General features: G+C 37.2%; 1 protein-coding gene across 3 annotated transcripts in view; it reads left to right on the top strand.

Moving 5' to 3' along the window:
- C2CD3 (C2 domain containing 3 centriole elongation regulator) overlaps nucleotides 1-13,457 on the top strand; it is a 126,845-nt gene that overhangs the window by 13,352 nt on the left and 100,036 nt on the right. For all 3 annotated transcript variants that reach the window (XM_082411220.1, XM_082411221.1, XM_082411219.1), the window contains exons 6-7: nucleotides 9,202-9,334; nucleotides 9,774-9,902. In XM_082411220.1, the coding sequence (XP_082267346.1) occupies nucleotides 9,202-9,334; nucleotides 9,774-9,902 (262 nt within the window). The remainder of the gene's footprint in view (nucleotides 1-9,201; nucleotides 9,335-9,773; nucleotides 9,903-13,457) is intronic.

Raw genomic sequence — 13,457 nt, forward strand, 5'->3', positions numbered from 1 at the left:
AAGATTTTTGTCTCATCATCAGAATTTACTTATACCGTTGTGCAGAGGCTAGTACTAAACCTGTTTCATATTCTGAAAACTGTTGGTTTCAGTGGGAACATTCAGTGCACAGAAACTGCTGATCTTACGCCTGGGTATTAAATATGACTGACAGCCAAACAAGTAGAAAGGAGTCAGTTTACCTGTGTAAGGGCTTACACTGAAATTTAAAAAGGAAATAGGAACGAGGTTGGATTACCTCATTTTAGGTAGTGGTATTATATGAAAAGCAATTTTGGTACCTTATGTTACACTGTAATGGTCAACCATATATCTCTGTGACATCAAGAGCATGACATAAATTTGTCTCCATCCTCACAAGTAAAATTTCCAAAGTAGAATATCTGCAGCGTTAGTAGAAAAGTCTTTTAAATTAAAACTACTTGGACCTCTGTGGGGTCATGATCCATAGACTTAGCAAGTCTTGTCTTATCTATGGAGCTGGACGGGGGGAATGTGACCATTGTCTGATGTCCATAGTTCATTTCCTCCAGAATGTTTCTTTCCTCAGATTGTGTTACTCTGAACCATTTTATTTTTTATTTAACAAAGTACTGTACTTGGCTATTTGCAGTGTTTTCAAAACCTAATGTTTCTTTTTGTGTGTTTTTAATCTTCAATACTTGGTGCAATAGAAGCTGCAAAGATGTGCCACTTTATCTATGAAATGGAGTTTTGTATACCAATAAATTCTAGTTTAAAGACAAAAAAAAAAACTACTTGGATACAAAATTTACATTAGTAAGGATTTTTTTTTAATGAAGAAAGACATTGTGTTAATATTTTTTCAACTAAAATGTCTATGATCCCCTAGTTTAAAAAATATACTCTGATTATGGTATGTTAATTTTATTTTATTTATTTTTTTACTTTTTTTTTTTGGACGCATTGGGTCTTCGTTGCTGCGCATGGGCTTTCTCTAGTCGCGGTGAGCTGGGGCTGCTCTTCATTGTGGTGCGCAATCTTCTCATTGCAGTGGCTTCTCTTGTTGCGGAGCACGGGCTCTAGGCGCGTGGGCTTCAGTAGTTGTGGCTGGCGTGCTCTAGAGCTCAGGCTTAGTAGTTGTGGCGCACAGGTTTTGTTGCTCCGCGGCATGTGGGATCTTCCCAGACCAGGAGTCAAACCTGTGTCCCCTGTATTGGCAGGCGGATTCTTAACCACTGCACCACCAGAGAAGTTCCTATATTAATTTTAGACTTTAATGCAACCCTAGGCTACATTAACAAGAAAGAAAATTGTCTGACTATACTCAGCACTTGTCATTCCCACACCTGGAGTATTTTGTGTAGACCTGGGCACCAGACTTTGATAAAATATTTGTTCACTCATTAAGCAGTTATTTATTCAGCACTTACTAAATGTCTGGCAGTCTTCTAGGTATTAAGAATATAGCAATTAAAAATTTTTTTTTTAAAGGCACAAAATCCTCCCCTATGGATCTTATATTCTAGATGGGAATACCAATGATAAACTAGATAAATAAGTAAGTATGTAGTGTTAGATAGTGATGATGGCAATGGGAAAAAAATGAAGCAAGGAAGGAGAGAGGATAGAATGCTGTTTTATGTATGTTGGCAAAGGAAGGCTTCTTTCTTTTTTAATTTTTTTAATTTTTTTAAATTTATGTATTTTATTTTTTATTTTTTTGCTTTTGACTTAAGTTAGAGTTCTTTTTTTTTTTTTAACATCTTTATCGGATATAATTGCTTTACAATGGTGTGTTAGTTTCTGCTTTATAACAAAGTGAATCAGTTATACATATACATATGTCCCCATATCTCTTCCCTCTTGCATCTCCCTCCCTCCCACCCTCCCTATCCCACCCCTCTAGGTGGTCACAAAGCACTGAGCTGATCTCCCTGTGCTATGCGGCTGCTTCCATTTTTACGTTTGGTATTGTATATATGTCCATGCCACTCTCTCACTTTCCCAGCTTACCCTTCCCCCTCCCCGTATCCTCAAGTCCATTCTCTAGTAGGTCTGTGTCTTTATTCCCATCTTGCCCCTAGGTTCTTCGTGACCATTTTTTTTTTAGATTCCATATATATGTGTTAGCATACAGTATTTGATTTTCTCTTTCTGACTTACTTCACTCTGTATGACAGACTCTAGGTCCATCCACCTCACTACAAATAACTCAATTTTGTTTCTTTTTATGGCTGAGTAATATTCCATTGTGTATATGTGCCACATCTTCTTTATCCATTCATCTGTCGATGGACACTTAGGTTGCTTCCATGTCCTGGCTATTGTAAATAGAGCTGCAATGAACATTTTGGAACATGACTCTTTTTGAATTATGGTTTTCTCAGGGTATATGCCCAGTAGTGGGATTGCTGGGTCGTATGGTAGTTCTATTTTTAGTTTTTTAAGGAACCTCCATACTGTTCTCCATAGTGGCTGTATCAGTTTACATTCCCACCAACAGTGCAAGAGGATTCCCTTTTCTCCACACCCTCTCCAGCATTTATTGTTTCTAGATTTTTTTGATGATGGTCATTCTGACCGGTGTGAGATGATATCTCATTGTAGTTTTGATTTGCATTTCTCTAACGATTAATGATGTTGAGCATTCTTTCATGTGTCTGTTGGCAATCTGTATATCTTCTTTGGAGAAATGTCTATTTAGGTCTTCTGCCCATTTTTGGATTGGGTTGTTTGTTTTTTTGATAATGAGCTGCTTGTAAATTTTGGAGATTAATCCTTTGTCAGTTGCTTCATTTGCAAATATTTTCTCCCATTCTGAGCATTGTCTTTTCGTCTTGTTTATGGTTTTCTTTGCTGTGCAAAAGCTTTTAGGTTTCGTTAGGTCCCATTTGTTTATTTTTGTTTTTATTTCCATTTCTCTAGGAGATGGGTCAAAAAGGATCTTGCTGTGATTTTTGTCAAAGAGTGTTCTGCCTATGTTTTCCTCTATGAGTTTGATAGTGTCTGGCCTTACATTTAGGTCTTTAATCCATTTTGAGTTTATTTTTGTCTGTGGTGTTAGGGAGTATTCTAATTTCATTCTTTTACATGTAGCTGTCCAGTTTTCCCAGCACCACTTATTGAAGAGGCTGTCTTTTCTCCACTGTATATTCTTGCCTCCTTTATCAAAGATAAGGTGACCATATGTGCGTGGGTTTATCTCTGGGCTTTCTATCCTGTTCCATTGATCTATATTTCTGTTTTTGTGCCAGTACCATACTGTCTTGATTACTGTGGCTTTGTAGTATAGTCTGAAGTCAGGAAGCCTGATTCCTCCAGCTCCATTTTTCGTTCTCAAGATTGCTTTGGCTATTCGGGGTCTTTTGTGTTTCCATACAAATTGTGAAATTTTTTGTTTTAGTTCTGTGAAAAATGCCAATGGTAGTTTGATAGGGATTGCATTGAATCTGTAGATTGCTTTGGGTAGTATAATCATTTTCACAATGTTGATTCTTCCAATCCAAGAACATGGTATATCTTTCCATCTGTTTGTATCATCTTTAATTTCTTTCATCAGTGTCTTATAATTTTCTGCATACAGGTCTTTTGTCTCCTCAGGTGGGTTTATTCCTAGATATTTTATTCTTTTTGTTGCAATGGTAAATGGGAGTTTTTAATTTTTTTTTAATTTTGTTGTTGTTGTTTTTGCTGCATTGGGTCTTTGTTGCTGTGTGCAGGCTTTCTCTAGTTGCAGCGAGCGGGGGACTACTCTTCGTTGCAGTGCGTGGGCTTCTCATTGCAGTGGCTTCCCTTGTTTCAGAGCACAGGCTCTAGGTGCACAGGCTTCAGTAGTTGTGGCACATGGACTCAGTAGTTGTGCCTCACAGGATCTAGAGCACAGGCTGAGTAGTTGCAGCGAATGGGCTTAGTTGCCCTGCGGTATATGGGATCTTCCCAGACCAGGGCTCGATCCCGTGTCCCCTGCATTGGCAGGCAGATTCTTAACCACTGTGCCACCAGGGAAGTCTCAAAGGAAGTCTTCTTTAAGAAGTTAATATTAAAGATCTGTAGAAGATGAGTTTCTTCTAAGGAGAGTACCTAGACTGGGGAAGGGACCACCAAGAGATATTTAGCCTCAAGAAAAGAGCTACCGTTTACTTACCATTCATTATGTGCTACCTACTATGCCAAGTGCCTTATACACAAAAACTTACAAAAACCAAGTGAGGTTGGGATTGTTATCCCCATTTTAAAATGAAGACACAGGCTCACAGTTAGGGAGCTTCTGCCCTATCAAACGGGATAGCTGCTTCTCAGCTCCAGTTCATCATTATCTTAAACTGTACAGGAAAGTCCTTTGCTTCATCCTACTGTAGGTTCCTTGTTTACCTAGGCCTGCTTTTTTTAAAAATCAAGACTGTGCTGGCCAGCTGTTCAAGCCAAATAAAATATTCCAGGGGCAACCCATGGGCTGCCAATGTGCAAATCTCTTCCATAAGAGGTACTAGGATCATTGGGTTGAAAGATAAAACAAGACAGATTGTGACTCAGTCTGGGTTAATATTTCTACCTGGCAAAAGTGGGAAGGGATAGCTTCAAGAGATAGTGAATTCTGTATTACTGGGAACGGTCAAGTATGGGCTGGATAACCTTGTCATGGGACTCTTACAGATGGGATTAAATCATCAAGTAGACAGATATGATCTTTAAAGATCCCTTCCAACCACAAGACCGTGGAGCACTAAGATTAAGTGGGTCATTTTAGTAAGTAGGTCTAAAGCTAGTCATGGAGGTTTATAACAAATACATAAACCTAATTATCTTCCTTGTCTTTATTATACTGACATCATACCAGTAAGGGGGGTACAGAGCTGAATTAGTCATCGAGCTAGTATTTATGAAACACTAACTACACACCCTGCTTATAAGAGTTGGCGGTTTTTTTGTTTTTAACTTTTTATTTTATATTGGAGTATAGCCGATTAACAGTGTTGTGATAGTTTCAGGTGCACAGCAAAGGAACTCAGCCATACATATACATGTATCCATTCTCCCCCAAACTCCCCTCCCATCCAGGCTGCCACATAACATTGAGCAGAGTTCCCTGTGCTATACAGTAGGTCCTTGTTGGTTATCCATTTTAAATATAGCAGTGTGTACATCTCAATCCCAAACTCCCTAACTCTCCCTTCTCCCTATCCTTCCCCCCCTGGTAACCATAAGTTTGTTAAGTGTTGGGGTTTAGAATAGATAGCAAGGAGTAGGAAAAAAACCCAGAAGCTGTATACCTCCCTGTTTAGCAGGGGCTGTGCCCATGGCATGTAGGAAATAAACAAGGGAAATATTTGTCATGAACTCAACTAAGTGCCCTTCCCTTGTGTTAAAAAAATAATTATTGAGTTGAGGTGCAGGAAGATGCCATGACAGCTCTTTTAGTGTGGAACCAGCTTCCTCTTAAGAAGGGGAGTTAAGGTGTTGTTGTTGCCATGCCTTAGACTTTAGAGGAACTATTCTAAGAATGGCTGTTTCAAGGAAGAAACCACTTGGAGGCCAATGGATAGACCACCCTTGCTCAGATTTGTCCGACTTGTTGTCTTCAATGTTTATTTCTTTTTTAAAACCTGCTATTGTAAAGTATCTTAAGTACCTATTCCTATTCAAATGCTAATGACTAATTAAGTCACTCTTAAAATATTACTATTCCCAGGGAAATTTTATTTAGCAGGGATGAAAACTTTAAGCTCAATTCAATTCAGCAGATATCTTTTGAGTGCCTATTTTGTGTCAGCCATTGTTTTGAGTATTGGGATTACAGTGATAAATAAGATAGTCCCTGACTTAATGAATGCATTGTAGTAAAGGAAACAGACTCTAAAGCAGATAGAGTACAATTTTGTATGATATATGCAACAGTGGAAGTATTTATTGAAACATTTAATCAAATTCCTGATATATACTAGGCACCGAGCATACAAAGACCAACAAAAGCCAATCTCTCCTCTCAAAGTTGTTTGGGTGAGATAGACAGTTTTAATACTGCATGGTAATTCTTTGATGGAATCAGATACGCAGAACTTTGAGAGCACAAAGGAAGTACTGTGTTTAAGGAATTAAAAATAGTTGTGTGTGGTTAGATTATAAAGTACCAAGTACCAAATATCTCTAGAGACATTTGGGTATCAGTAGAAAAACTATTTTTCTACATGGCCCTGAAATCAAATGAAGTTTATTATTGACACTGCTTGTCATTAACTACTTTATTCATAAAGCATTTATTGAGTGTGCCCACCTCATTAAAGAACTTTAAACCATATCAAATTAAGCCAAGTATTAACTAGAAACTAAAAGGAGGAGGGCTTCCTGTCACATAGCAAGCTTCTTTAACCAAATTTCCAATGCTAGCAGACCATGTTTTCCTCACCCTTTCTCACTGAATAAACAAGACAGCCATTTTCTGACTGAATCCCAAAGAGATTTTTTTTAAATAAGTAAAAACAAAAATACATACTTATATAGCCATTATTTACATAGAAAAAGTTAATGCATATTATTAAGTGAAAAAGCAGTTATAAAACAGTATACATAGTTGGGTCATTTGTAGAGATGTGGATGGACCTAGAGACTATCATACAGAGTGAGGTAAGTCAGAAAGAGAAAAGCAAATATCGTATATTAATGCATATACGTGGAATCTAGAAAAATGGTACAGATGAACTGGTTTGCAAGGCAGAAGTAGAGACACAGATGTAGAGAACAAACGTATGGACACCAAGGGGGGAAAGTGGGGTTGGTGGTGTGATGAATTGGGAGATTGGGATTGACATGTATACACTAATATGTATAAAATAGATAACTAATAAGAACCTGCTGTATAAAAAAAAATAAAATAAAATTCAATAAAAAACTGTATACATAATATACCATTTTTGCAAAAGAAAAAATTTATATATATACACACACACACATACATATACAGGTGTATGTATGCATAGATTAAAAACTATCCGGGGGACTTCCCTGGTAGCACAGTGGTTAAGAATCTGCCTGCCAATGCAGGGGACACAGGTCCGAGCCCTGGTCCAGGAAGATCCCACATGCCGCGGAGCAGCTAAGCCTGTTCGCCACAACCACTGAGCCTGCGCTCTAGAGCCTGCGAGCCACAGCTACTGAAGCCCGCACACCTAGAGCCTGTGTTCCACACAGAGAAGCCACCACAATGAGAAGCCCGTGCACCACAACGAAGAGTAGCCCCCACTCGCCGCAACTAGAGAAAGCCCGTGCACAGCAACGAAGACCCAATGTAGCCACACACACAAAAAAAATCCGGAATATATCAAAATGTTAATCAGTATTTGTGGATAGTGGCATTAATGGAAATATTAGTTTTCTATTGCTGCATAACAAGTAACCACAAACTTAATGGCTTAAAAGAATACCCATTTATTAGTCACAGTTCTGTGGATCTGAAGTCCAGGAAGGTATGGTTCGGTTTTCTGCTTAGGGTATCATAGGCTACAATCAAGGTGTCAGCCAAGCTAAATTCTCATCTGGAAGCTCTGAGGGAAAATTCACTTCCAAGTTCATTCTTGTTGACAGAATCCAGTTCCTTGCAGTAGTAGGACTGCGGTCCCATTTCCTTGCTGGTAGTCAGCCAGGGTCCACTCTCAGCTCCTAAAGGCCATAAGGCCACATGCATTTCTTGCCACATGGTCCTCTCCATCTTCAAGACAACAATGAAACATTACATCCTTCTCATGCTTTAAATCTCTGAGTTCATATCCTGCAAACAGCCAGAAAAAACTCTGCTTTATAAAGGTTTGGGACCACCAAGATAATCTCCCAGTCTTGAGGTAGACTGATTTGGAACCATAATTACATCTGTAAAATCCCTTTATGGCAATACCTAGATGACTGAATCACTGGGAGAAGGTATTTGTATACCAGTGGCTGGAAATTTGGGGGGAACTATCTTAGAATTCTGCCTACATCGCTTTTTGGCCTTTTGGCTAAGATCAAGTATAGAATTCTGCCTACCGCAGATGGTGATCTTTATTTTCTTTTACTTATACTTTGACATAACACATTGAACATATGATATTTCAGGGTTTTTTGGGTTTGGGGTTTTGAGTTTTTAAGCTATATTTTGAACTCTTTATGCTAACAAATGTTGAACGTTTATGGATCTGTTTGGCTTATTTTTTTCTTGGCCTGACTGCCATATCTTCTTTATTTTTAGAAGCTATAAAACTCTAGACCAAGATAGACAGGCATTTGGTATCTAGTCTTACCTACCTCCTAAGCAACTGTGGAACCTCAAGAAAATAATAATTCTTCCCAGTGTTCCTTGAAATAATACCACTGGTCCTAAGCTTTTAAAAAGAAGTCTAAGAAAAAGTGGGGTCATATATGTATAGTGGTTAAATCATAGGATGTAGAGTCATCCTGGTTATACTGCATGCATAACTTGGGCAAGTTACCTATCCTCTGTGCCTCAGCTTTGTCATCTGGAAAGGGAAGGAAATGATAGTACCTATTTCAGAGGATTGTTGGGAGGATTAAATGAGTTCCTATACATAACATACTTAAGAGTAGTGCCCAGGAAGTGGTAAGGGTTCAATAAATGTTATCCTCTGTAATTGTTGTTGTTGTTGCTTAGGGATGAGAGAAATTTTACCTATCAGAAAGTTTAAAGACTTTATCCTGACTTTTCTGTTAACCTGATGTATGATCTTAGACAAGTCATAGAAATGTTTTGGTATTCTTTTCTTCATCCATAGAAGTATACATTTGGACTAGATTATCACTATGACTCCTAACAGTTTAGCTGATATAGTTGTTAGTGTTCCTCAAATAATAATGACATTAAAACTGTTACAAATAAGAGAATTCAGTAAGATAGCTGGATACAAAAATAATATATTATGTAGATATTACTAAATTTATTATGTGCAAACACCAGTTGGAAGAGTCAATGCATGTATATAATGGCTCCAGTAAGGCGGTCAGTCTCTAAATAATGGAGACTTCATTCACTGCTGTAATGCCAACATCTAAAACGGTCCACGTGATAGAAGCTCAGTAAACATTTGTTGTAAGGTGAATGTCCTCAAGGGATTCTCAAGCTAGTGGGGAAGGCAGACAAGTAAGCAATTATAGTACACTATGGTAAGTCCTGTGAGAGAAGGAAAGGTGCTAAATATTTCAAGTATTTCTGTTGGATTTTAGATTTTCTGTGTTCTGTTTTGCCCTCTTCAGCTCTGTTAGAACAAGGCAATAAACTGCGTAATGCCATGGTGATTTCTGCAATGAAATCAAGCCCAGATACTAGCATGTTGTTGGAAGAAGTTCATCCTTCTATGAAGGAAGATTTTCTTGGAGCATCAACACAGTAAGTTACTGGATAAACATGAACCCCAATAGTTAATTTCTTGATAGTTGTTAACACATGTTTTTTGTCAAGATATGGACTGAATAACCTTGGAAATGTTCAGCAAGTAATTCTTAATGTGGTGGAAAAGAAGCCTAAACTAGGAGTTAAGATACCCAAAATCTAGACCTAGCACTGACGCTTGCTAAATATGTAAGTGGCTAAATTCTTAACTCCTTCTGAACCAGCATGCTTATATAAAAAATGGGTATATTCTCTCCTCCCTCTCTTACATAAATGAAATGAGATTCTAATATAAGAAAGGGCTTTGTAAATTGTGAAGTTTTATATATATTTAAGGTGAAGGCTGAAGTATGTTAAATATTCCATGTTCAATTAATTCTGATTTAGATTTTTCCCATATGTTAGCCACTAAAAAAGTATTTTTTTCATTCCTTAGAATCAAAGCCTTGTCTAGGAATCAATTTAAAGACCACATTGAAAATCACCTCCTGCCTCCAACTGAGAATACATTTTGGAAACATGACACAAAAGCTGATACCAGAGCCATACAGCTGCTATTGGGCAGGTAAGAGCTCTTAACTAGCTTTCTTTCCTTTTAAATTATTCCTCCAATTCGTTGTGTACATTGTTAACAGATTTATCTTCTTAAAGCAACACTTCCTTAGAATAACCAAGTCATTCCCTTGGTTATTCACTACCTACTAAATAAAAATACAATCTTTAGCCTTTTAGTCTTAGCTTCACTTACAGAATGGTCTCCAATCTACCTTTCCATTCTTATTTTTCATGTCTCTCCCCAACACCAAGGTTAGCTAGCAGGTTATAATGAAAAGAACATGGATTTTAAACAGACACAAGTTGAAATTTGAGGTCTGTCTCTTACTACCTATGTGGCCTGAACAATTAGGCAGGAAAAAAATATATAAGGGTTCCAAATTGGAAAGGAAGAAGTAAAACTATCTTTATTCACAGATGACATGATCTAGTATGTAAAAAAATCCTAAAGAATCCTCTAAGAAACTATTAGAACTAATAAATAAATTCAGACAGATTGCAGGATACATGTTCATTATATAAAAGTCAATGGTACTTCTATATACTTGCAATGAACAATCAAAAAATAAAATTAAGGGAATTCCCTGGTGGTCCAGTGGTTAGGACTCTGCTTTCACTGCTGGGTCCCGGGTTCGATCCCTGGTCTTGATCCCTGGTCAAGGAACTAAGATCCTGCGAGCCACGCAGCATGGCCAGAAAAACAATAATAAATAAATAAATAAATAAAATTAGGAAAATATTCCATTTATAATAGCATTGATAAGAATAAAATACTTAGGAATAAATTTAACTAAAGGAGTGTAAAACAACTCTGAAAACTACAAAACATTGTTGGAAGAAACTAAAGAAGATCTAAATAAATGGAAAAAACCCCATGTTCATGATTCAATGCAATCCCTGTCAGAATCATGGCTGGCTTCTTTGTAGAAATTGAAAAGCTGATTATACAATTACTGTGAAATTACAGGGACCCAGAATAACCAAAAGAATCTTGAAAAAGAAAAAATAGGATTCACACTTTGCTATTTTAAAACTTACTATAAAGCAAGAGTAATCAAGTTAGTTTGGTACTGGCATAAGGATAGACATATAAATAAATGGAATAGAATTGATAGTCTAGAAATAAACCCATGTGTTTATGGTCAGCTGATTTTCAACAAGAGTGTCAAGACCATTAAATGGGGAAAGAATTGTCTTTTCAACAAATGGTACGGGGACAGCTGGCTAGCCACATGCAAAAAATGAAATTGGACCCTTACCTCAAACCATATAAAAAAATTAACTCATTATGGATCAGATAGCTAAATGGAAGAACTAAAACTATAAAATCCTTAGAAAACACAGAGGTAAATCTTTATAACCTTGGATTTGGGAAAGGATTCTTAGATATGCATCAAAACCACAACCAACAACAATAAAAAATAGATAAGTAGATAAATTAGATTTAATCAAAATTTAAAATGTGCTTCAAAGGATAATATTAAGAAAGTGAAAAGATCACAGAATGGAAGAAAATATTTACAAATCATATATCTGATAAAAGATTTATATCTAGACTATATAAGGAACCCAACAACTTAATAATTATGGCACAAATAGCCCAATTTAAAAGATGGGCAAAGTATCTACATAGAGATTTCTCCAAAGAAGATAGTCAAATGGCTAATACGCACATAAAAGATGTCAACACCATTAGTTATCAGGAAAATGCAAATCAAAACTATAAAAAACTTCATACCCACTAGGATGGTTAGAATCAAAAAGTCAGATTAAGTGTTGTGAGGATGTGGAAAATTTGGAACCCTCATACACTGTTAATAGCAGTGTAAAATGATGCAGCCACTTTGGAAGATAGTCTGTCAGTTCCTCAAATTGCTACACATCAAGTTACCATATGACCCAGCAATTCAACTCCCTAAGTATATACCCAAGGAAGATGAACATATAAGTCCACACAAAAACATGTACATGAATTTCCATAGTCATAATAGTCAAAAATGTCCATCAGCTGATTAGTGGATTTTTTTAAAGTGGTATATCCACACAATGGTGTATTATTTGGCCATAAAAAGGAATAAAGTACAGGTAACATGCTGCAGCATGGATGAACCTTGAAAACATCATGCTAAATGAAAGAAGCCATTCACAAAAGAGTACATATTTTATGATTACATTTATATGAAATGTACAAAATAGGCCAATCTCTAGAGACAGAAAGATTAGTGGTTCCTTAGGGCTGCGTGTGATGGATGGGGGGTAAGTGATGATATGTCTTGAATACAGAGTTTCTTTTTGAGGTGACATAAGTGTTCTGAAATTGACTGTGGTGATGATTGTTCATATTTGTAAACATACTGAGAAGTATTGAATTGCTCGCCTTAAATGGATGAATTGTATGTTATGTGAATTATGTCTAAATAAAGCTGTTTAAAAAAAAAATAAGAATCAAGAATCCAGCACAGTGAATGAAAAAAAACTACACCAAGATATACAATCATGAATTTTCAAAATAGTATAAATAGACAATCTTAAAAATGTCCAAAAAGAAGGAAAAAAGGTCATGTATACAATATCAGGAATTGGAATAACATCACATTCCAGAGAGTTGACCAAAATGGAGACATAGGAGGCTTCTGAGCTCGCCTCCTCCCACAGATACACCAAATGTACAGCTGCACACAGAGCAGTTCCCTCTGAAAGAGATCGAGAAAGTAACTGACCAACTCCTACACATCAGAGGAATGGGAAAATATCATCAAACGAGTAGGAAAGTCTGAGAAACACTCTCACCATAAACCCCACCCCCAACACGCACCATACAATCAAAAGGGAATCCCCAACTCCTAGCTTCTCCTTGAGGAGCAAAGGACTTGAACCCCACATCTAGCATTCCCAACTTTTAAGATTCCTACCAGAGAGATGAGCTCCCAAAACATAATGGGTGCAGGAGCACCCTCACCCTCACAGCTGTACACCTGGACCCAGCACAGAGGAAGCAGGCAAAAACACCCATCTCCCAGTTTCTCCCTGGAAGGTGCTGCTAGTGGGGGTCCAGCTTCTAATCAGCCTACATCTAGGTGTTGGCTGTGATCCTCCCCTTTGGGACACTAATGGGTCTTAACACACCCTCCACTACTGGGAGCCACTAAGAACAAAGAAGAAGGCTTAGAAAGTCACAAAAGCATATGAGGCAACTAAGATCTTGGGCTGGGCTGATCAATGAGGTTCATCTCTTACACAAGACCATTCTATCAAGACTGAGATGGGTGACGGTTTTATCTAATAAGCAGAAACCAACACAGAAAGGCAAGGAAAATAAAGAAACAGAGGAATATATTCCAAAGAAAAGGACAGGATAAACATCCAGAAACAGATCTTAATGAAGCAGAGATAAGTAATTAACCTGATAGAGTGTTAAAAATAATGTTCATAAAGGTGTGCTTACTGAGGTCAGGAGAACAATGCATGAACCAAGTGAGAATTTCAACAAAGAGATAGAAAAATTTTTTAAATAGCAAACAAATCACAGAGCTGAAGAATACAATAACTGAAATGAAATATTCAG

Source organism: Balaenoptera physalus (genome assembly GCF_965194825.1).
Source record: "Balaenoptera physalus genome assembly, chromosome: 10".
Classification (NCBI taxonomy): Eukaryota; Metazoa; Chordata; class Mammalia; order Artiodactyla; family Balaenopteridae; genus Balaenoptera; species Balaenoptera physalus.